The sequence below is a fragment of the Tripterygium wilfordii genome, chromosome 6, assembly GCF_013401445.1.
Source record: "Tripterygium wilfordii isolate XIE 37 chromosome 6, ASM1340144v1, whole genome shotgun sequence".
NCBI classification, from domain to species: domain Eukaryota; kingdom Viridiplantae; phylum Streptophyta; class Magnoliopsida; order Celastrales; family Celastraceae; genus Tripterygium; species Tripterygium wilfordii.
In genome coordinates, this window is record NC_052237.1 from 1,797,261 (window position 1) to 1,820,997 (window position 23,737).

The 23,737-nt window shown below is 38.3% G+C and overlaps 6 protein-coding genes and 1 long non-coding RNA gene across 13 annotated transcripts; 3 read left to right on the forward strand and 4 right to left on the reverse strand.

The window, feature by feature from the left end:
• Window positions 1-565: 565 nt before the first annotated feature.
• On the reverse strand, window positions 566-4,434 carry LOC119999471 (rho GDP-dissociation inhibitor 1-like). The gene is made up of 5 exons (XM_038847050.1): window positions 3,877-4,434; window positions 3,729-3,795; window positions 2,744-2,962; window positions 2,539-2,663; window positions 566-1,013 (listed from the first exon to the last, which is right to left on the reverse strand). The coding sequence occupies exons 1-5, from the start codon at window positions 4,150-4,152 to the stop codon at window positions 936-938; spliced, it is 765 nt and encodes a 254-aa protein (XP_038702978.1). The 5' UTR covers window positions 4,153-4,434; the 3' UTR covers window positions 566-935.
• A 974-nt stretch (window positions 4,435-5,408) lies between these two features.
• Window positions 5,409-9,109, forward strand: LOC119999640. 5 transcript variants are annotated; one of them, XM_038847331.1, is made up of 5 exons: window positions 5,409-5,633; window positions 6,029-6,110; window positions 6,211-6,369; window positions 6,669-6,755; window positions 8,974-9,109. In XM_038847331.1, the coding sequence occupies exons 1-4, from the start codon at window positions 5,454-5,456 to the stop codon at window positions 6,737-6,739; spliced, it is 492 nt and encodes a 163-aa protein (XP_038703259.1). In that variant the 5' UTR covers window positions 5,409-5,453; the 3' UTR covers window positions 6,740-6,755; window positions 8,974-9,109. The 5 variants fall into 5 exon arrangements, with proteins under 5 accessions (XP_038703259.1, XP_038703257.1, XP_038703256.1 ...); XM_038847329.1 differs by lacking the exon at window positions 8,974-9,109 and adding an exon at window positions 6,899-7,128; XM_038847328.1 differs by lacking the exon at window positions 8,974-9,109 and adding an exon at window positions 6,906-7,128.
• On the reverse strand, window positions 7,184-9,207 carry LOC119999639 (F-box protein At3g07870-like). 2 transcript variants are annotated; one of them, XM_038847327.1, is made up of 3 exons: window positions 9,072-9,207; window positions 8,764-8,979; window positions 7,184-8,535 (listed from the first exon to the last, which is right to left on the reverse strand). In XM_038847327.1, exon 3 carries the CDS (start codon window positions 8,523-8,525, stop codon window positions 7,374-7,376), a length of 1,152 nt encoding a protein of 383 aa, XP_038703255.1. In that variant the 5' UTR covers window positions 8,526-8,535; window positions 8,764-8,979; window positions 9,072-9,207; the 3' UTR covers window positions 7,184-7,373. The 2 variants fall into 2 exon arrangements, with proteins under 2 accessions (XP_038703255.1, XP_038703254.1); XM_038847326.1 differs by lacking the exon at window positions 9,072-9,207 and having other exon boundaries at window positions 8,764-8,982.
• Window positions 9,208-14,949: 5,742 nt separating this feature from the next.
• On the forward strand, window positions 14,950-18,263 carry LOC119999833. Its single transcript, XR_005468512.1, has 2 exons — window positions 14,950-15,087; window positions 17,610-18,263. It is a non-coding gene; the product is annotated as an uncharacterized LOC119999833 (long non-coding RNA).
• Window positions 15,094-17,565, reverse strand: LOC119999831 (F-box protein At3g07870-like). The gene has a single exon (XM_038847598.1). The coding sequence runs from the start codon at window positions 16,910-16,912 to the stop codon at window positions 15,749-15,751; it is 1,164 nt and encodes a 387-aa protein (XP_038703526.1). The 5' UTR covers window positions 16,913-17,565; the 3' UTR covers window positions 15,094-15,748.
• A 945-nt stretch (window positions 18,264-19,208) lies between the features above and the next one.
• LOC119999725 lies at window positions 19,209-19,717 on the forward strand. Its single transcript, XM_038847445.1, has one exon. It carries the CDS (start codon window positions 19,268-19,270, stop codon window positions 19,565-19,567), a length of 300 nt encoding a protein of 99 aa, XP_038703373.1. The 5' UTR covers window positions 19,209-19,267; the 3' UTR covers window positions 19,568-19,717.
• Window positions 19,718-19,815: 98 nt separating this feature from the next.
• On the reverse strand, window positions 19,816-23,715 carry LOC119999724 (WRKY transcription factor 1). 2 transcript variants are annotated; one of them, XM_038847444.1, is made up of 5 exons: window positions 23,389-23,715; window positions 21,614-22,356; window positions 21,363-21,510; window positions 21,111-21,269; window positions 19,816-20,884 (listed from the first exon to the last, which is right to left on the reverse strand). In XM_038847444.1, exons 2-5 carry the CDS (start codon window positions 22,248-22,250, stop codon window positions 20,425-20,427), a joined length of 1,404 nt encoding a protein of 467 aa, XP_038703372.1. In that variant the 5' UTR covers window positions 22,251-22,356; window positions 23,389-23,715; the 3' UTR covers window positions 19,816-20,424. The 2 variants fall into 2 exon arrangements, with proteins under 2 accessions (XP_038703372.1, XP_038703371.1); XM_038847443.1 differs by having other exon boundaries at window positions 21,111-21,272.
• Window positions 23,716-23,737: the final 22 nt, after the last annotated feature.

A 23,737-nucleotide genomic window follows, 5' to 3' on the forward strand; every position in this document is an offset into this window, starting at 1 on the left:
AAAAAAGGGTAATCAGTCATGACTCCTAAACGCGTTACAGCTTGATCAACATATAGTGGGCTAAAATATTGATCTCGCATGCTTGATTGCTTAAATTTGAAGCATTATTTTCTCAAGGAAGTGGATTATGATTGAATTTCCAAAAAAAAAAAAAAAAAAACTTGATAGCCCAAGATTTTAAAGCAATTTCCTTCCGGCTATGTTTAGCCTTCATTATGTAACTATTAACAAGTTAAGAGAGAGGAGTCCCACAAGGGTTTCAAGTTTTCTTTTTGTTAAGTAAGCGGGGCGGGGGACTCGAACTCTCAAACTTGGGTATATATTCAAATCGAGTATTATGCCTTAACCATTTCGGCTGAAGTATTGTTGGCAAGGATTTCAAGATTGGTTATGCAGGATTTGCCGTCTAATCATTCTGTTGGGCACCATTCAGTGGCACAGCATGATGTGCAAACCAACTAATCCTCATTGTGCTGCAGCTGCTAAGGAACTTCTCTGATGGGAAGTACTGTAGAACACTCATCTTGCTAAAGCTTGTAGATTTTCAGATTTTCAAGGTCCTCAATTAGTTTATGGTCAATAAATCATAACTATAACTGGCAACGCTTTGAATACAGTACATAACTGTTGCACAACAGAACTCCATCCCAGGCATGTCAAGGCTAACTATATTCGAACATCTTAACAACCCTAAATGTAACCATCTAACAACTCTGGAACAAAGAAGTATCTAGATGACAGGCCCTAACCTAAGCTCTCCTTACCAACTATTGAATTTCCCCTCCTTGTATTGACTGGAACTGGCCATATACAAGGATCAAAGTGCTTAAGATACTCCCAACAAGTGTGCTTAGAGTGAGAAGAAATTTGAATCTAAAAATGGCATAAGAATGAAAACAAGCGACACATGCTGCTACTTGCTGGAAGTTCTCCATTTAAGTAGACGCCCATCCTTTCCGAATGTCGAAGGTATAGTTGATCTCCAAATAACAGTTGTTATCATCATCGAGAAACTGCAAAGTCGGGGACAGTGACAAATCAGGTGGAAATAACAATATTATTGAAGCATAAGAAAAGATGATGCAATGGTTGGTATTTACAGAGGTAGTCCGCACATTGCACCAATGCCGGGAAATGGTAACCAAGCATACAAGTGATTTTTTACAATTCCAGGGCCAGTGCATAATTCCGAAAGATAGAGAGATGAAGTTTAATAAAGGTAGCATACGGTTCAGCATGGGCAATACGTATGGCAATGGTACATTCAGTTGATGAGTCAGTGGGCCATCATTACAATAAAGGGACATACTAGAAATGATGGGTGGTCCTCTCTAAGAAAGGCGGGTGGAAACCAACAGCAAGCAAAATTGATAGGAGAAACGTGTAAGCAAAGATGGTGCAAATTTTTGAATAAGATGAACTTAATGCAGGAACCAGGAATATCAACAGCATAAATGATGTCAACAGAATATATTTTGAAGAATAGATAGTATTCAATTCACAGAGGGAGGGTGCTAGTTCAAACAATTCAGAATAATGGATTACATTCTTGTACCTGAGTAGCAGGCAGATTTAACAATATTCCAAAAGATCTAATGCCCATTGGAACAGAGTTATCACACTCGCAGGTAGTAGTCAGAAATTTTTTTCATCTTTTCCCTCGATATAGTGATATACCCTACATTTTACTACTTTTCTGTAAATAAAACAAAGGGATTGCGTGCCTGAAAGATTTGTAAATGCATTCCAGATTTGCACCTGACAAGGAACTTCGACACGCTAAAAAGGTGTGAATGTAAAGACTCGTAATGAGATTTTAGCCAATGTACCAAGACAACCAGTTAAGAACCTTGATTGGATCCTAATGAGGCAGGGGATAACCCCATACGTAGTAATTAATGCAGCAGTGAGATGAAAAAACAAAGGAAGTAACTCTGTCCATCACATACAGCTTTTCATCAACCATTTAGCACTGTCATTCCAAAGTACTGGTTTCTGTTCGGGTAACATTATATGGGATCCAACCAAAGAGGGTCAGGCAAGTGAAACCATAATTTATTCAAGTTTAAGACTACTTCCAAGGATGGATGAATTCCCATTATACTAAAAAAACTAAAATTCACAGACAATAGTTATGCAAAGTAACTTCAATAAATTTGACCAGTCAATCCTAAATGAACCAAATAAAAAACCCATTCTAGAGGTTAAAAGAGTTGATTCTTTATCAATTGGGTGGCAATTGCACCATGCCATCACCTTCTATGCAGTCTACTACAATCGAAAATTACCAAAAAAATAAGAGAGCAACTTAAATGAACTAAGTCTCCTTGAACCATGTATTCCCATACGATAATAATAAAAAGTATTCCTATAAAATGTAAATATCCCTCTAATTAATATCATTTTATCCACAATGAGTAACATTCTTTGGTAACATCTCAGGCCAAATATGAATCAATAGTTATTTAAGATCCATATTATCCATCAAATTTCCACATCATAACTTCTATTTCGAGTTTTATGATAACAGGCACTGACCTTCAATTTTGCAGAGTATTGTCCTCTGGCAAAAATGCCTGAAGGGGTGGTATCTTCAGGCATCACATGCATGTAAGGCTCAGGCTGAGGACAGAAGGTTCCAAGCATCTCGTTTGTGCTGTCAACTGATATGGAACTCATTGTGTTGGGAAAGTCAAGTTTTTAACATTTGAAAGCCTTGAATGATTTAAAACAGATAGCTTACCCTTAACACCGGTTTTCCAAACAGTGCTGGTGTACCTAAGGCCAGATACAATGTTATTGCTCACTTGGAACGAGAACTTTAAACTGTAACGACTGCCTTCTTTTAATGTGAACCATAAACCCTTGGGGTTTTCTCCCTCAGGAATAGCAAGAACGATGACAGGTCTATCAGGTGAGAGGATTGACAGACTAAGAATCTTCACTTCTGGATCAAGGGTTTCTGAAAAAGAATGAAAAAAACAAAAAACAACATATGATACATGTTGGATAAGACAATAATTCTCTAATGTCACAAAATTTGGATGCTAGAAAGAGTTCTAGAAGAAAGGAGCATGACATAAGAAGACGGGAAAGATGCCCAAAACAGACTACATTTTGAACCCTCAGGCCTCAGCACATTACTGCAAAGATGGTCTAGATTGTTTTCTTTTCGTTTATAGTTGAGCAAAGTTTCGTGATGATTAATATTCATTCATCAACCTGATTACTAGGTAGCAATGAGGTAAAACAATATGACAAAAGAGAAACCCAAGTATGCATATATTCATATTCATCTCTTACTCATTTAAAAAAATAATAATTTGAGAAAATAAATCCAGATTTTTGAATAGCAAAGTATAAACTCATGCGATGCCTACTGCATCAGAACTTGATTTCTGGAAATATCTGATCACCTTGAAACAATGAAAAAGTCTGAAATTCCTAGGATTCCACTAAGGCCAATTAAAGGTTACAGATATTATTCGTTTCAAAACCAGCAATCAAAAGTTACAAACAGAAAAGACAATGAAAAGAAGGGCAAAATCATCACATGCTTTTGTAATAGGGAAAATGCCCAGTCCTTCGAGTCAAATTACAAAATTTGGAATTCACCTAAAATTGTTCTGTCACAATGAACAAGGAAATGAAGTGATATCCATTGACATCCCCAAATCCAACATTTAAAATCATGAAAATTCTCTAAATTATAAATAAATAAAGAAAACCTCCAATGTTGTTAACATCCACATTCCCAAGAAGCTGCTCCTTCCACTTTCTCAAGCTCTCATCATCCTGAATTTCCACAATTATATAACAAATGTCACAAAATTACTCTAATTGTTTCTTAAGCAGCTGAGAAGCAAAGAAACAAACCTTGTCCTTTTCAAGCTGGTCTTTGAGACTGCACTGAGGACCCAACTCAATTTTTGTGGATCCCTCTTCATCTTCCTCATCCTCAGTCATATACAAAGAACTCTCACTCGTTTTCCTCACAAATCCCAACCGTTCTTCTTCCTCATCATCACTCTCATGACCTGTTAACTCTGTTGTTGCAGTGTCCAAACCGCCAGTACTCTTCTCTTCTCCTTCCTTGTTCTCGTGAAACCCCATGTTACTGGAACTAGAAACGGCTTCAACGGCCAAAGACATCAATTCATCAACAGTGTAGAAGACACAAAATAAAACCAAACCCACGTGAGAAGGTAAGTAAATTTGTAAGATCAGCACAGAATTTTGGTTGTCTAATAGTCAAGAGTATATAAACTGATTAAAGGTTACAACTTTCTTCTCCCGAATTCGACCCATATAAGATAATAGGATCCAAGACGAAAGGACCCACAAAACATGTGGGGAAAAGACAAAAGAGGAACTCGGTTGCTTTCTGTAGTGGGTTTTTGTCGAAGAAAAATCACTAGACAGAGAGTGTGTGTATGGAAGTTGAAAAATCGCGAGTGGTGATCCGAAATGTGGGTTCTCGTAATTTTTTCTAATAAGGATTCGGGGAGCACTAATTCGAGAAATCTCATGAGGCGCGGTCAGAGCCTTTGATTGTGGAAGCCTTTTTTGACTCTTTCTTTTCTGTTGTATGATCAAGGGTAGCAAAACTATGCTTATTTCTAATGATGGAATTTTTGTGATTCAAATTAAATTAAATTTGAACATAAATTTGGGTCGAAACACAAAAAATATGTTCGTTTTAAAACCTGGTATGGTCTAAACATATAAATTTCATCCGATTTACTTGTTCGGATTTGATCAATTAAGTACATTCAAAATCCAATCCGAATTAGAGTCCGGACATGTAAATATTTCATGAACACCTGTTGTCCAATAAAAATCAACCTAAAATCGATTTTATTGATTAATGAGTCATTATGGTATGGACAAATGATCCATTATTAAAGGTTTTGAACTTTTGATAAGCCTTACATATTTAAATTAGGCCTATCGTTGTACTAAGCCCTCTTATTTTGGGAAAAAAACTCTTCAACATGGTTGTCAACCAAAACATCGTCAAGGTTGTGATCAGACCATCTTGTTGAGTATGATTTTGAGTTGGGCGTTTTTTATTAATCCTTGTTTGTTATGTATTTTGCTTTGGGGTGTACTTCAAAGACGTATGAATTTTTGGTTACTTACTACGTGATTATTTATCTTTCAATTTTTATTGAATACAAATGTATTGGGGTGTAGTTTTAAAATATTGGGATGCAAACAGAGTTCACCCATCTTGATTCATGATAATCTCATAAATCAGGCCCATAATAAATCAGGCCCATCATAGTTGTGGGCTGGACATTGTAAATAAGCCCAACTACTGGACTGATTCGTTCGTGGATAAGCCCAACCATTGAGCATCCTGATTTATGATGAATGGATCACATTGTTTTTGTCATCTACGACTTTCCGAGTTATTAAAGGTTCAACTGCTTGCAAGGGGAAAACCAAAAATGGCTTCTCAATTCACAAAATCAACAATGTCGAAAGGCAAAGATGAAGTATATGTAGCTGCAATGCCATTAAGGGCTGCAAAGGGACCAGCCCAATTGGTTATGTCTGCTGCTTACTCTCTCAATCTATGGGACTTGCAGCATTTCATGGTTATCGTCAAACCCTCTTCACGACCTCAGGTTCTCTCCTCTCCATAATTCACTCTCTCTGGGTTTGTCCCTGTTTTCTTCTTCGTTCCTTTTGTGTAAAATTATGGCTAGAGCCTATAATCACTTTTTGGGAACTACTTCTAGGGTTCTCTTGCAATTGTATTCAATGTTATTTTGGAAAATTTGAAATTAAACTATCATATAAGCAAAAGCTTTCGACTTGTTCCTCCCAAGAACCAGGGGTTGAATTATGGCAATTTTTTTTATTGAATTTTTAAAATTTATTTGCAGTTGTATTATAACTGTGGTTCCTTTAGGTACCATGTATGGTAATGAGCTTTGATGAAAATTAGCTTTAAAAATAAGTAAAATTGCTCGGATTTGTGTAGAACTATAATCTCAAACCTCATCGCTTTTCTCTGTAGGCCGTTGTTTTTGATTTTCAGCCAAAAGATCCGGAAAATATATATACGGCACTTGCAGTTCTATCCGGCCAACCAATGCCTGGTAAGATTGTAGCCGTGGCTGCACTATATTCGTTTGCCTGATTTAAGAGTGGTTGTAAATTGTAATGCCATTTATCTTGTTCGCTCTAATTCTTGTTCAGGAGTTGTTTTGGTGAGGAAGCTGAAAAATATGCCAAGAACGAAATGTTGGTTCATTGGATCTGCATACTGCAATGCTCTTGATGCAGCAAATGCATTCAATGGTGGCTGGGAGACTGATTTGAGGGTTGGCCATCATGATTGTCGTGATTATGCAAACGGTAATTGAAAAACTCCTCTTAAAATGTAATTTCTATTACATATCAACTGCGCACACAGTCATACATGCACACATACACGAGATAAGAAACCACTTACACAGAGAGAGACAGAGAGGGAGTTCATTATAATCCTAATAGTTACTGCATCCATGTCATGAACTTATGCCATTCATCCATTGTCAATGAATAATATAATGCCATAATTTTCTTTTTCTGGGAAAATTTTTGTTATTTCTCGTATGGTAAACCTCTTCTTAATAATGACTTATCGCCTCGGCTTATATTTTGTGACTTGGAAGGACTGGTTGAGCACCTAATTGGCAAAAAGAATGTGCTGGAGCATCTAAGACGCAATAGTAGTCAGAGATGAATCATCAACTTACAAGGTACTCTGCCATAATTTGTGAATGTTGACCTATTTTTGTTCATTCTACAAGTCTCTGAGTAAGCTAAAGTTTTTTTCTGGGCCTATGATGAGAATTGAACCAAAGACATGATGGGTGATTTTAAAAGTATGTGAATTATGATGTTTGTAGGCTAGGCAATTGCTTCATACCAGTTGTTTGTGGATCAGATTCAAGCTTAGTCCTTCTCTTCTTGCCCGGTATCGCACTATCAGAGTCCATTGAAGGGTACCCAGAACAATCAAAGAAGTGGGTGGTTAGGAGATTTCTTGCAGAAGCTCTTGCAGATAACAATGGTGGACTTTGATAAGATTACAGTATTACACTGTTTTTAATGACAAAAAAGGGACGGAAATCACAAAGAAGTAGTGTTCGTATGAGATCCCCCATTGAATAATTCCTCTGTTGAGAAAGAAAATAAAGTTGGGTTCTTTTTTAAGTACAGAGAAAGTTAATGATGGAGCCAAACATCAATCTGCACCGTCCAAACCTAAGTACGATCTAGATAAAATACAAGATCTATACATACAAACAGAAAATTCAACGACCAAGCAAACTCACAGGACTGAAGAGACATCCACTTCGAACAAGCAACTTCATTCACCAGCCAATGAGTGTGTCATTCCAGTCTAGACTGCTACCCACATGAACTGTGAGAAACCAATCTGGCAAGCCTTGATGGGGAATATCCTTGAAAGTTCTGCGTATTGGGTCATAAGAAACAAGAGCCCTGCATTTATACTCCAGCAAGATCTGTCCATTCATCAACAGGCATAAAACCCTAATAAGTGGACTATTCAAATAGAATTTTGAATCTGCAAAAGATATATCTACATCTTGTTCCAATCCTCTTGGCACATAACTTCCATCAATGTTGAAATCCTTTATCCATGATTCCTTCACATTATATTCCTTCATAACCCAAATCTCCAATCTTCCATCTAAGCACCAAACTGCCGCAGAAAGACAATCCCCAAGAACCACCAGCTGAAACCCACTTCGATCCAGGCTACTACTTTCCGGTGTAGGGACAATTTGGAACTGCTCCTCTGCTAGGTCAAAGGATATGATCCTCGTACCACGGTTGTCTCTGTGAGGCTCAGAGACCCAATGAAGTTTTCCCAGAAACAAGACTTGACAAGAAGGTTGAATGAGATGATTGTAAGGCAATTGTCCTAAACTTCTCCAGGATTTGCAACCCAAAGTCAAAATTTGAACTTCTGATTGCTGTCTAGAGAATCTACGGCGAGCAAATATGCCAGGACGACTTCTGCTATAGTAGATTATCCTAATAACCTTGAATTCCTTTGTCATTGGATGGAAACCAAATCCTAGTATCACATCTTGATTAGGATACAGAGCAGATTCCGGAAGCTCTTTGTGGGAATTGATACAAGGGTTGTAAACATAGAGTGAATTCTTGTAGAACGAATCACAAAAGCACAAAAACCCATTACAGGAACCTACAACATCGAATTCGGGCATCATGGGTAAATCAATTCCCCTTACAATCTCAATGTTTTCATCGTCGGCAGAGAATTGTACAGTACGAAGTTGGTTCCGGATGGGATGGTCGGAGTGAAGGACGAGACAGGGGTTTTCGTCTGCCGTACCAGAGAAATGCATACGAAGAAGAAGCGGGTCTTGTGCCAAATTTCGCCATGATCGGCACACAAGCTTAGCTTGAAGTATTGATGCTATAGGCAGTCTCGATAGTATGTCGACTGCAACCTCACGTGGAAGACTCTCCATGATGATTGTGCTGCCACAAATTGAGTCAACAAACGAAACTTTTAAAAAGGCTGATAATCAATATCCAAACACTAATTTTATGGGTTTAATCTCTAAAACGAGTGAATTGCTAGCTATATTGGGGAGTGGGGATTAGAACTTGAGAACAAAATCTCCAATCTCGGGTCAATAACTTGTCAGAAAAACTAGCAACCAAACATTTGACGCCTTTTTGTAAATCAGTGTGTAAAAGCCGTACCTTTTTATTGCTCTGATCAAGCAAATCTTGTCGCCGGCGATTCTATCCACTTGAGACCAAAACCCAGTGAACCCATGTAATCAAAGCAACTTTTTGGAGAAGTGGATCGCTGTCTCTCTGTATTTCTACCCTGAAAAAAACCCCCCTTTTTTTAATCCTCTTGTACAATCGGCGTTTTGATTTTTAGTGCTTTTCTGTTGAATTTGACAGAACATGCTGTACTTGGAAAAAAACCAAAGACGAGGAAAAGATAGGTTAGAGTCAGAGAATGTTCTCCATGCGATGCCAATGGAAGAGACGAAGTCTACCCATGATCAAACGGAAGGACCGCGAAAGGCGGCTTTTTGGGATTCCTCCCTTATCGTACAGAACAGTCACTTGCGCGGTCTTGGATTCTCCCGCCTTCTCGTACAGACCAATCACTTGCGTGGTCCTGGATTCCCCCCTCATCATCGTCAACAAACAGTCCATTGGTGATGCCCAACTAGGAAACACAAGTAGCATTTCTTTTTGTCCTTTCTTTAGTTTTCAAACGCAAGTGGCGTTTGGCTCCATGAGTTACAAAGTATTGTTATGATGTCTATATTTTTCTGGACGTGGACGAATTGAGAAGAATCATGCATCACACACTTTCACATGCTGTGATTCAGTCAAAATCTCAACGATTTCAAGTCTTTTTTTAGACTAAAATGATAAAAGATCCAACAGTTGGGCTCCGTTTGGTAAAGCGAAAAGTTTAATTTTCAATGCTAACGGAAATGCTGTTGAAAAAAAACTGAGTTTAAAACTGTGAAATATGTTGTGAGCTGTTTGGTGAATTAAAAGCTGACGTTAGCGGAAAAATTGTTGACTAAAAGTATTATCTTGAATTTAATAATAAATTTTTAATCATTTTTTTTTTCATTTTGATATTAAAATTAATTTAAGTATATTCGAATTTTTTTATTATCAAAACTGAAAATGTTAATTAGTCAAATAAATAAAATAATAAATTAATTGTAAATATTAATAAATTAATTTATTATTAGATTAATTTTAAGCATAAATAAATTAAAATTATATTAAATTTTTAATCATTTAATTTTATTAAACTTATAAACCGTAACTATTTTATTAAATATATTATTAAAAGTTTGGGGCCCACATCAATCCTAGTAAAAAGTCAAAAAAGTTTGATTTCTGGGCTCCACAATTAAAAAAATTAAAAAAAAATGTGTGTAACTTTTCCACAAGAGAAGCTCCTACACGGAGCTTCTCAATATGCAGCGGAAGCGCTGTAGCCGGTGCAGCGGAAATGGAGAGTGGCTGGTGCAGCGGATCCGCTGCACCAAACAGGCAGTTGGTTTCAGTTATCTCTAAGTTGAAAGCATACGGTCTAAGTGAATTTATAGGTTCCACATATTTCATATGATACGCATGAAATCTAATGTGTACAACTCAAAAGCTGTGATAATCGAGATATCAGTTGCTGGACTTAACTGTTTTTTAGACAGAACAATATGTAAAACAGTCCATTCATGGATATAACTCTTCAAGCTTAAAAATATATTTGTTTTGCAATCAGTTTTGATCGTTATATTAGTCCCAAAACCTGTTTAACGCTCTGATAGGTTGGTACACTAGTTTGAGTCTGTAATCTTGACCATCTACAAGGAAATTGAATGACAAAACATGTGGAAAGAATGTAGGGAAGACCAAACTCCAAAGTCTCAGGAACTGAAATGTGCACTGTACAACTCTGTTTTAGAACTTCACATATCGATGGTGTTATCAATCCAGTTGAGGCTGCCTGCATGAACAACACCTTTAAACCAATTCGGCATTCCCTGATACTTAAATTCCTTGAATTCTTCCGTTTTCGGGTCATAAGAAACCAAAGCCCTGCACTTGTACTCGAACAAAACTTCCCCATTTTTCAGAACACACAGAACTCTGATATACTGCCTTCTTCTAAAGAAACTTGATGTTCTGAAAGATTGATCGTCTGAGACTGCCAGTACTCCCGGCAAGTAATAGCCGTTGATGCTGAATTCCTTGATCCATGACTCGTTCACATTGTAATCCCTCATGATCCAAATATCAAAATTCCAATAACTATAATTCTGGTAAACAGCTGCAGAAAGGCAACCTTTTAGAACCATCAAATAAGACTCACTCTTGCCAAATCTGCCACAGTTGGGTTTTGGGACCTCTTGGAATCGCTCGCTGTCTACGTCAAATGAGAGTAATTTGCGATCTAACCCTTCCTCTCTTGTTTGCCAGGTGAACCAATGAAGTCTTCCATTGACTAAGGTTTGCGATTGCACTCGAAGAAAACGGTAAGGTAGACTTCCCAAACTTCTCCAGGCATGGCTACCAATGGTGAAGACTTCAGCATATGCATCTGTAGTGAACCTAGTAGGGTGTCCGGGTCTTTGAGGAATTGGATAATTTGCTACCTTGACAACCTTGTATTCATTACTTGTAGGATTAAAACCAAATCCGAGAAGTGCCCTTTCATAGTGATGAGAAATCATGCCTTCTGATACCGGCAGTTCTGTGTGATGTCTAGTGAATGGATTCAAGATGTAGATTGTATCACAACGCTGCGTATCACACAGACATAGCAAGCCATTACATGAGCCTACTAAATCAAAATCAGGCAGGGGGGGCACATGAATTGTCTTCACCATCTTATCCTCTTCATTAAGGTCTAAATAATAAATCTGGTTTTGGACCAGACAATCTGAGTGTAAGATGAGGGATGGATTTCTCTGAGTCATGTAGGAATTATGCATGAGAACAAGAAGAGGGTCCTGAGCTAAGTTTTTCCAGGATCGAGAGACAAACTTGATTTGGTATAAAGATATTGCTGGCAGCCTTGAAAGGATGTCCATAATAATTTCGCGGGGAAGGCTTTCGATCATGCTCATCGAATTTTTCTTCATGAGGATTGAGGGTCACTTCTTCTCTTGACTGTTGCTGATAAACTAAGGTTAATTTGGGGCTCATAGAGGATCTGAAGATATAAGCAAAGTATATTCAAATTTCAACATGGAAGAAGACTAAAACCATGATGAAAATGATGGCTTGAATCCATTGTTGAACATTTTTAAGTTTTCTTTGTTAATGATGTCAAGAAAATGGATTTGATCGATAAGGCAAAGCTTTGAGTTAAGTAGAATATGGGCCGGCCACGATGTGACCCTGGCCGGCCGGCACCTTTTATATATTAATCAGAGGTTGAAATGTTAAACAGTTGTGCTTGCATGTTTTGTTCTCATCAGTAGCTTTGTTTAATCACGGCATAACTTAAGAGGGTCTCAAGAAGGAAACAAGAAGACAAGACTGAGCAGTGAAAGTGAATTACTGATTAGAGTTGAAATGTATTCATGGCCATAAAAGACAATCACTTAGCTGCTGTCAACAAGGTTTTTGATACAATGATTATGGACTTTAGTTGTAAGAAGCTTTGCTCATCTTTTCTTTGTGTTCACAGTATTACTGATGAGATATATTGTCTGTTATGACTTCTTTGAAGTTCAACTTCTGGATTTCATGTTCATGAAGGTTTTTAGATCAAGAAAAAAGACATTGTCTATAAAGATACTGAAATGGCAATTACAAGGGGAAAGAAAGAAAATGAGGAGCTCACATTTAAAACTATGCTATATCAGCACCTGACATATTATTTGTCAGTCTATCACTCTATCCGGTTTTTTTTTTTTTTAAACAAAGAAAGAGATTCGAACCCGGATGATACGCACCATTCTTACCATTTTAACTAGTGGTTGGGTGTCTATCTATCCAGTTGAGTCTGCCTACATGACCAACTCCTTTAAAGTTTAAATCAATTGGGCATAGAACTTGAACCCATCTTTTGTTTTGGACCCATTAACTGTCCAGCGAGTCCATTAGGTTCAAAAGGAAAAACCAAATACTTTGGGAAAATTCCAGGCCGGTACCATTTGTAAAACTTTTGGACACTTAAATCCAGTCCAAAAAACTTTATCCCTCTAAGATACCACCAGTATGCTAATTACTTTCTTACCATTGTCTTCTTTCCCCCACACAAAACTTTATCTCTTATTGAGAATATCGAACAATTTCAGCTCGTATTAAGCGTGAGAGAGGGGACTCCCCTTCATGACGAAGAGAAATCATGGATTGCCGGAAGACGAAGGCTCCCAAAGACAACGTGAAGTATACGATGTACTCTCAGTCTCTCACCCATTTGTACATAATGGTCAAGGGGGTCCATCTTTGATTTTGAGAGCTCAAGCACGTTTGCTTGGCATGCCTGCAACTGTTTCGATGGACTATTTTAGTGGAGGCCCAATCGCTGACTAGCTTTGTGTGCCCTCAACAAGGAATAGTTTAATGTCATTTTCCTTTCTCTAACTAGCCTGGAGTCTTGTCCTCTCACTAACCTAAGGTATCTCATCTCTCTTCCTTAAATCCATCAAGGCCAATGTTACTGTTTCAAAACAGTAACATTGGTTGGGCAGTGTTATTATTTGGAAAAACTTCAAATCCGATAGATTTCGGTGGTGGTTCATCATACCACCATCACAGTTGGACTCCCCTCATTAAAGTACACAGTGCCCAATCAAGTGCGGCCCAAAACGGTCACTGGATATGACCATTTTAAAACAATAACATTGGTCAATGTTATTATTTCAAAACAGTAACATTGGTCTCCCAGTGTTACTATTTGGTAAAAACTTCAAATTCGGTCGATTTTAGCAGCGGTTCACTATACCACCACCACCATTAGAATCCCCTCACTGAGACGCACAATGCCCAGTCAAGTACGGTCCAAAACAGCCACCGGATATGGCCGTTTTAAAATAGTAACATTAATCGGTCAATGTTACTATTTCAAAAACAATAACATTGGTCGCCCAGTGTTATAATTTGAAAAAAAACTTCAGAATGGCCAATTTCGACGACAATTTGCAATACCACCATCACCATTAGACTCTCCTCATAGAGACGCATAATGCCCAATCATATTTGGACCAAAACGACAGCCATAAAAAGAGATAAGAGAGAGAGAAAGATGTAGTAGAGAGAGATGTAGTAGAGAGAGAGAGATTGAGTAGGAGTGAGAAAGTTGTTGTGATGAGAGAATTATGCAGTAGGAGAGAGAAATTTATTGTGATAAGAGAGAGATGCAATAGAGAGAAGGTGTAGTGAGATAAGAGAGATATAACATATAACAAGAGAGAAAATCATATTAGATCTAATCCTCTTTGAAAAAGGGCAAAAGAGAATAAGATAAAATTTAAATGATTTAAATATTATAAAAAATAAAAATGGACTTATGAGGGATAAAGTTTTTTGGAGTGGACCTAGATGTCCAACAATTTTGAAAGTGGTATTAATATGTCATTTTCCTAATACTTTTGGGTGGGTGGGAAATGAATCAATGGCCCAACTCCCAAGTAACTGTCTCGGCCCATTGAATAAACTTTTTGGGACAGAACCTGGGAAGTGAGAATGACACACAGTGCACATTAAAAAGCCCAAGGCCCCAAAGCATCTTCATGGGCCTAATTCAGGTTTCTGGCGAGAGCCCATTCACTAAGCCCTGCTCAAGGTCCAATGACGATGTAATTTTTTTTTTGTGCCGAAATTCTATTTGACCCGATTAAGCATAGCCGTTCACCTGCGACCGAACCCGAGATTCGCAACCGCCTACTGGTTCTTTGCAAGGTTCTTAAAACCGGACCGGTCATCAAACCGGAAAAGTCTTCGGTTCACGATTCAAAGGTTTAATCGGGGTTCAAACCGGGTTCGAACCGGTTTTAATGTAATGAATTATTTATATATATATTTATATTATATGCATATAATATGTAAGAAAACTTCATAAAAATACAATATATTCAAATAAAGTACCATTTTAAATAAAGAAAATCTCATAGCCTAGTGGTTAAAACTTTTTTTAATGAACAAAAGGTCATGAGTTCAAACCCTACAAATAACAAAATTTCAAAAATATTTTATTAACATTAATAAATGACCGAACCGGTCAAAACCGGTCCGGTTCTGACCGGTTCAACCGAAGAACCGGTCGGTTCAACCGGAAATATCCCGGTTCACCAATCACCGGTTCTGGCACCTCAACCGGACCGGACAAGTGGCCGGTCACCGGTTGGACCGGTCCGACCGGCCGGTCCGGTCCGGTTTTCAAAACACTGGTTCTTTGTTTCTGGGTCTGTGTCGTACAAAAGAGGCAGAACCAATGAGATGCGCAAGTGAGAGTGAAAATCAATGGCAGAATCTAACACCAGCTGGATTCGGGAAGGAGTTTCGCATCTTGAGCTGCAAATTCACTTGGTAAGTCTCATCTTCTTTGTCATCTAATGTCTTCGCGTTGAACTGTGAATTGGTTGTTACTAAATTTGATCAATGTGGATAGTATTCATGAAAACCCTAGATTTCCTTCTTTGTCGATGCTTCAAAGTTTATTTCGTTACGCTATTTAGACAGAGAATCGGATATCACTGTTCGCATTTCCTATTCTAGATTCACTTGGTGGCTAGAATCGGAATTGTTGTGTGTATATTGCCGAGTTAGGAATGAATATTTAGGTCATCTCCTGTTTGATAACTTGAGTTATGTTGTTCCATGAATGTTCAATGGAACATTCATGGAATGTACTTCAATATTTTGATGGAAATCACTTTAGGAACGTAGTGATGTATCAGGAGGATTAACTAAAACCAAAAAATAGGAGTAATTGTTAGCATATATAGATGATTCTACATCTCATAGTAACTCTATAGTTACGCATGCTTATGTGAGAGTCCTATTGGGATGGGTGACTTATGAGAAGGGAAATCCGTGTGGGTCCGATGTATCCACGGGAACCGGACAACCCAAAGCGGATAATATTGTTGATGTGCATGGGTTGGAAATTCTAATGTGTAATATGGTAGAAAGACTTGAACTTTAACATAATTAAACTTACATTACATTTCACATAAGCATGGTGTTGTCAATCCAGTTGAGGCTGCCCGCTGCCCACAGGAACAACAGCTTTAAACCAATTCGGCATTCCATGATACATAAAATCTTTGAATTCTCCACTTTTCGGGTCATAAGAAACCAAAGCCCTGCACTTGTACTCAAACAAAACCTCCTCATTTTTCAGAACACACACAACTCTAATAGCCTGTCTTCTTTTAAAGAAACTCGTTCTGAAGGATCGATCGTCTGCCAGTCCTCTCGGCAAGTAATGGCCGTCGATGCTGAATTTCTTGATCCATGACTCCTTCACAGTGTAATCCCTCATTACCCAAATATCAAAATTCCAATACCTACAATTCTGGTAAACAACTGCAGAAAGGCAATCTTTTAGAACCATCAAATAAGACCCACGATTGTCAAAGCTGCCACACTCGGGTGTTGCGACCTCCTGGAATAGCTCGCTGTCTATGTCAAATGACAGTAATTTGCGATCCAACCCGTCCTCTCTTGTTTGCCAAGTGAACCAATGAAGTCTTCCATTGACCAAGGTTTGTGATTGCAGTCGAAGAAAGCGGTAAGGTAGACTTCCCAAACTTCTCCAGGTGTGACTACCAATGGTGAAGATTTCAGCATATGCATCTGTAGTGAACCTAGCAGGGCCTCTGCGTAGTCGTGGAATTGGATAATTTGCTACCTTGATAACCTTGTATTCATTAGTTGTTGGATTGAAACCAAATCCGAGAAGTGGCCTTCCATAGTGATGAGAAATCATGCCTTCTGATACTGGCAGTTCTGTGCAGTGTCTAATGAAAGGATTCAAGATGTAGATTGGATCACGGCGCTTCATATCACACAGACATAGCAAGCCATTACATGAGCCTACCAAATCAAAATCAGGCAGGGGAGGCACATGAATTGTCTTCACCATCCTATTCTCTTCGTTGAGGTCTAAATAATAAATCTGGTTTCGGACCGGACAATCTGAGTGTAAGATGATGGATGGATCACTATGATTCATGTAGGAGTTATGCATGAGAAGAAGAAGGGGGTCTTGCGCTAAATTGCGCCAGGATCGACATACAAACTTGATTTGGAATAAAGATATTGGTGGTAGCCTTGAAAGGATGTCCATAATTATTTCCTGGGGAAGGCTTTCGATCAAGCTCATCGAATTTTTCTTCATGAGAGTCATTTCTTCTCTTGAGTACTGTTGCTGAATGCTGATAAACTAAGGTTTGGGGCTCATAGAGAATATGAAATACAAGGTTAAGGAAGGATTGCAGCGACGGTGCAGCTGATAAACATTCTTTACTTAGGATACAAGAAAAGTGTATTTAACATGGAGGAAGACTAAAACCATGATGAAAATGATGGCTTGAATCCATTGTTGGACATTTCTAATTAACATTTTAAGTTTTCTTTGTTAATGATGTCATGAAAATGGATTTGATCGATAAGGACAACTGGACAAGAGTACAAAACTCTGCTTTCAGTTCAAGTAGAATATGCGCCGGCCACGATGTGACCCTGGCCAGCCGGCACCTTTAATATATTAATCAGAGGTTGATATATCAGCACTTGACATATTGATTTGTCTCTCTACCCAGTTGAGTCTGCCTACATGAGTACATGACCAACTCCTTTAAACCAAATGGACATGGAACTTGAACCCATCTTTTGTTTTGGACCCATTAGCTGTCCAGCGAGTCCACTAGGCCCAAAAGGAAGGCCTGCAGTGACAGTGCTGCTGATAAACATAGTTTGTTTAGGATATAAGAAAAGTATATTTAACATGGAAGAAGAATAAAACCATGATGAAAATGATGGCTTCAATCCATTGTTGGACATTTCTAGTGAACATTCTAAGTTTTCTTTGTTAATGCTGTCAGGAAAATGGATTGGATCAATAAGGACAAAAATCTGCTTTGAGTTCAAGTAGAATATGCGCCGGCCACGATGTAACCCAGGAAATTCAGGTTTGAAGTCTAAATTTGTGCATCAGGTGGACGACGGTGTTGATAGTGACCCTTGCCGGCAACTTTGATATTAGAACAGAATTGCCTCTGAATCCCCAGTGCCTCCCCTCACTCCGAATCCTGTCTACGTCCATGATTGATAGTGACCCTGGCCAGCGCCTTTAATATTTGTATCAGAGGTTGATATGTTAACCAGCTGTGCTTGCTTGTTTTGTTTTCATCTGTAGGTTGTTTAATCACAGCGGCGATCATTGTGATGATATAACTTAACTTAGAGGGTCTCAACTCTCAAGCTTATCAGAAGGAGACAAGAAGACGAGACTGAGTAGTGAAGGTGAAATAATGATTAGAGGGGAAATGTATTCATGGCCATACAAGAAGACAATCACTTAGCTAGTGTCAACAAGGTTTTTGATACAATGATAATGGACTTTAGTTGTTAAGAAGCTTTGCTTAGCTTTTCTTTGTATTTACAGGATTACTTGTTTAGCGTGCATGAGATATATTGTCTGTTGTAAGTGAAGCTTTTAAGATTCAGGAGATCAAGAATAAGACAGTGTCTATAAAGGAATTGAAATGGCAATTACATGTGGAAAGAAAGACAATGAGGAGCAAACTCTCCAGAAGAGAAGCACACATTTGAAACTATGCTACATCAGTAGAAATGTAATGTGGGCCGACCTGGCCTGCCCCTGCACGGCCCACAGTCAGGCCTGGAGCTTTCGTGGGCCGGCCTGCCCAGGTATAGCCCTGCTGAAAAATATAAAAATAGTGTATTGTAGATAATGTGATTTATACCAATGTTTTGCTGAGTAGATACCCTATTGGATCTGGAACATGTTTTCATTTTCATTAGAGCCTGCATATAAGAAAGAATATCTTCTTGGTTTGATGCAGTCTACTAAATCCCTTGACTGTTCACTTGACCAGCTGCCTAACCCAATACCCATATAAAAGTTCATTCAACTAAATTCGTTGACTGTTGACTTGACCAGATGCCTAACCCAATATCCATAAAAAGTTCATTCAATCAAGGAGATGAATTTTTTTTTTTACATATATAGCATTAATGTTTATTTCACGTAACCAAATTCTCTCTAGAAAAAAGTTATTCATCGAATGATTGTCTAAATAAACCCAAAACTTTTGGTCAATTAAATGATGATCACTATTTATACAATTGCATATTGGATAAATGATATAAAAGTTATCTATTGGATAAATGGCATAAAAGTTTTTTGGAGTCTGAAAAAAATTCTACTAAAATTTGTATTGTAAATTTGTAAGTTTAAAAGTCGGGTGAACGAATATTCATCACACATGTCATATTGATGGTGAATCATTGGCCATTATCATTACGACATTGATTAGCAAGACATGATATATTATGAGCTGTAAAGGTATCTATGTTGACATGGGCCCACAATCATGGACCATAAAAAAGCCCCAACATCTTTTTTTTGTGATCAACACTCAACACCACCACCTCCAACTTGCCTACCCCAATATAAATCAATAAACACGCGCACACACACCCAATTCACCTTCAAACCACAATATTTCATCTGAAGATGCGGCGCAGTACATTAGCAATCATGATAAACAACATGAAGAAGAGTCCTCGCATAGCCGATGAGAGCGCGTTGGATCTTCATCATCATCATCGTGACAACATGAATAATGATGTTAGATCGAGAGAGAGGTTGTTGTGGGTGTTGTCGTCGATCGTTCGAGCGCCATTTTCCTGCTTCTCTTCGCAACATCATGTGAGTGATGCTGACAGGGTGTGGGCGTCAGGGGAGTATGTTGAGATTTCAGAAATTAATCATATTATGGTGAGTGACAGTATGCGTTATGCCGTCTTGATGTAGACTAGACAGAGATTATGTCATGTATATGTAAAGCCATGAAGACTTTCAATTTTGTTTTTGCATATTTGTAGTAGACTCATATCCCTATCTATCTATAGTTACACTCAAGGGGTTTGATTAATTGATAAGAAAATGTACTTTTAAGTTAGATGATCAGATGATCCCTCCCAATCTCTTACTCCTGAGTCCTGACACAATGCATAAACCAAAGAGGTTGGAGTCTAAAAGCTCAAAATTAGAGTGCCATGGAGCAAACATAAAACCAATTTCACAAAATTAACAGGGAGTATTATGAAACACAACTCAATACTAATATCATCCCAACCATATGATAAAAGCTGCAACAATAAATTCAGGTGAGAACTTCTCATCCACGCTCTTTTCTTTTACCAATTCTATAAGCACAAGGATCTCACAGAAGCACAACTATTTCTTTCTCTTCACTCCACTTGGTCGTCTTCTTCTTCGAACTTGATCGTACACAGCAGCAACATTACAAACTTCAGTCAGTTCTGTGTACATCTTTATCTGATCTTCTCGGTGGCTAGTAGCAGCTGTTGATCAATATATTTTTTTCTCAGACCGCTTAAAAGTTACATTGACAATTAGAACATCTATATACAAACAGTGGAGTCAATAATCCTTCGATAATCAATCGGGTTCCCCCCAGTCTGACAAAGGCATCCAATGGTTCAAGGCCAATTTGATGGATGCCCCTGCAATTGCTAAATTTTAAAGGTACAAGCAATGAGAATTTATCTTTTCGGCATACTGCATGTGGGTTAACTGGATTGGCATGAACAAACCGTATACCATCAATTTCATTCAACCTAGTTCCTGATTCACCATTGCACTGCTCATCTAACACTCTTTGAACCCGAACTCGAATGAGAGGCCATATCAAGATCAGAAGCATTATTCACTTCGGATGAAGCTGACTTGACATTGTTTTTCCCATTTGATTTGCATTCATGAGCCATGCAAGAATGAGACACCATGTCGAAGTTTGCAACACCACTTCGTTCTAACTTCCTACTCTTACTCTTGACTTGTTGCTTTGGTTCAGCATTGACAATGCGATCAGTATGGCTAACAACCATATCAAGACAATTGGTGAAACTTTCCATAAGTTTTGTACCTGACTCACCTCTATTGTTGGTGTCCGAACTAGCTGGGTCATGGGTAACTGTCATTGCAGGAGACGAGTCATGATCATGCTGTCCGTCATAAGTGGTTATCACCAGTGCTGGGTTATGAGCTGCCCTCTCTATATGTTTCTTTGCAAGGCAACCATAAGTTGAGCACCTATAGTAACTCCTATAAAATGAGAAAAGCATAAAACTGAATCAAATTAAGAATAATACTACAGAGCTAATATCGCACGTTAAGGAAATAGGATTAAGCTTGGTGCACCAGCTGTAATGTGAGACAAAACTCAAATCTAAAGAAATATAACTCACAACCAAAACACAAATATATCCATATGCATGCCAAAGAAAATTAGTGCCTCCTCTTTTACATGAACATTAACATCAATATTTACCTTGGATTTGGACTGCCTTTCACTAATTTCTGTCCATATTTGCGCCATCGATACCCATCATTTATGATATCTACTTGACTTAAAGTTTCGACAACCGTACGTGGTCCACTAGTTGATTTACCCACCAGAATTGCATCACCTTTACGATCCCCTTTCTTCCTGCTAGAAAAACATTGCAACATGGATAAGCTAAATAAATTAGAATTGTCTATTTAAGAGGAACAAATCCAAGGAGTGAGTTTTCTAACATACGTTCGTTTTGCACCTGGACTGTCACCAATATCAACCTCGAATCTTGTCCTGTTTGAATCCGAAAGCGCACCTTTCACATCATTATTTGATGCAACAGTAGAAAGTTGAGGAGTATTTGTTGGCTCAATCTCATGAGGTTTCTGGCTGTCTACGTCACACAATTATTCTCCATATAAGAGAGCGCAAAATGATTCAATAACCCATCAACCCTAAGAGGAAACAAGAAAGAAAGTATAAAACTACCCTCTTACCTTCCATGCCAGATAAAGAGGGGTCATCTCTTTTTTCTTCAATTGACAAAACAACTCCACCATCTACAGGGAGGTTGTCTCGAGGTTTAGGATGATCATGATGACCAAAGGAAATAGTATGTATAATTCGTCCATCACTAGAAATCTCCAATTGCTTTTTCACTAGGCACCTTGGATGTGAGCATCTGTAATAGCTCCTTATAAGCTCATTCCCTTTGACAACTTTCTGGCTGGATTTAACATGTTTCTGCCCATATTTTCGCCAGTGATATCCATCCTCCGACACTTTCTCACGTATAATAGGTGGAGCACTACCTTGTTGACTAGATTGCAAAGCAATGGAACCCTCATCAGGGGATTCTGAGACTTTCTTGGGTATGGCAGAAATGCTACCTTCTTGATCAATCCGCAATATATGGATCCCAGCATCAGGCTCTTGTGATGCTTTCTCGGGTATAGTGTGGGCAGACCTTCCTTCTAGGTTAGATTGTGATGAATGAATACCACTTTCAGGAATCCGTTGTGATATGTTACTCTTACTCACATCATCAAGGATCGGTTCTGAAGCATCTGGCTCCCCTACTTGGAGCAAATCATCAGAAGCAACTTCATTTCGTGTTTCTCCTGAAGAAACCATGTGAATTTACGCACTTCTATCAGAATTGGAACTGGATCAATTCAAGAAGCATTACTGCAATCGACCATAGTTCTGGACAAATGTCATATATTCTGGTTGTTTAAGCCTGGGGAAGCATTCATAAAGGTTAGATCAATGACAGTATGAACTGCTAACTAGAAATAACTTATTTAGCAGATAATTGAGTAAATGAGATAAATATTTAATGCAACCCAAACAAGCAATTTGGATTCTGAAGATCCACAATTCAATTGATTGTTTTATGTAAATTTGCAAGAAGTATGCTTGACCAATCATTTGGGTATGATATAGGAATACACCCTAGTACCATATAAACACATATATACAGTAGCAAGCAAATCAAAATAGCATCAAAATTCCTTTTTTATTCTTGTTTGAGAATTGAGATGTCAAACCAAATTGTCCAGAAGCAACAACACAAATATTTCAAGTTTAACTCAATTAATCACATCTGTTCCAACTGTTTGAGTAAACAAGTACAGGCAAAATGGCGCAGAAGATTTAAAAGGAAACATTAGACCCAACAGCGCGATGTCAAGCTAAAAGGGAAGTTTCAAAGACAATGAGTATTGCTTTAGCAGCATTCACAGAACAAAAAATCTTTAAAGTGCAGAAAGGAGTTACCTAAAAACTTCATTAAATAGTATTTAATTCTACAATTAGGCATATCTGAATTACGACTAGAGGATTGTCAACTCACTCACTAATAACTTATAGCCCATAAAATTACAAATATATTTTCAAAAAAGAAAAAAGAAAAAACTTTCTCTTGTTTGGTTGCCGGGAAAATGAAGGAAACAAAGAATAGTAAAGTAGGTATGCAAAAGGAACCGCGGAATAAGCCCGGGGAGCTTCGGATCCAATAATTCTTTGCTTTCACATACTCTTGACAAGTAAACAGAGCCTCAAAACCCCAATTTGTTGTCATTTCTGATGATTACTAGGTAAGCAAACAGGTAAATGGCAATTTACAGCTCCTAGCTACCTATCATTTCTAAGTTCTAACATATAAACCAGACTCGGTAAAAATTGAACATAAGACTAAACAATTTACTTCAAATAAAAGTGAAGATGAATTTACAAATGAACCCAACAAATCACTCAACTCATGAGGTACCTGTGAAAAAACCCTAGGTTTTTGTTGGCTCTATCGAGGAGACTCAGGATTGGAGCCAGCGAGTAAAACACAGAGACGTAAGCGAGTCAGAGTTTACAGCCGAGGTTAGTAGGTCGTCCAATCCACAACTGGAATCGTAGTAGAGGAAGGGAGAGGGAGAGGTCGGCTCATAATTGGCTGCGCGGAAGTGCAAAGTATGGTGTGTGTCCGTTAGATTGCGATTAACAGGGACAGGGTACCTAGTACCTACCTCAGTACCTCTACCTCTTTAAGGTCGGTCCTTGCTGTGAGCCGTTCGATCGCATTGGCGTTGGTTGGTCCCCCAGAGGCCAGAGGGATCTTGTTCCGG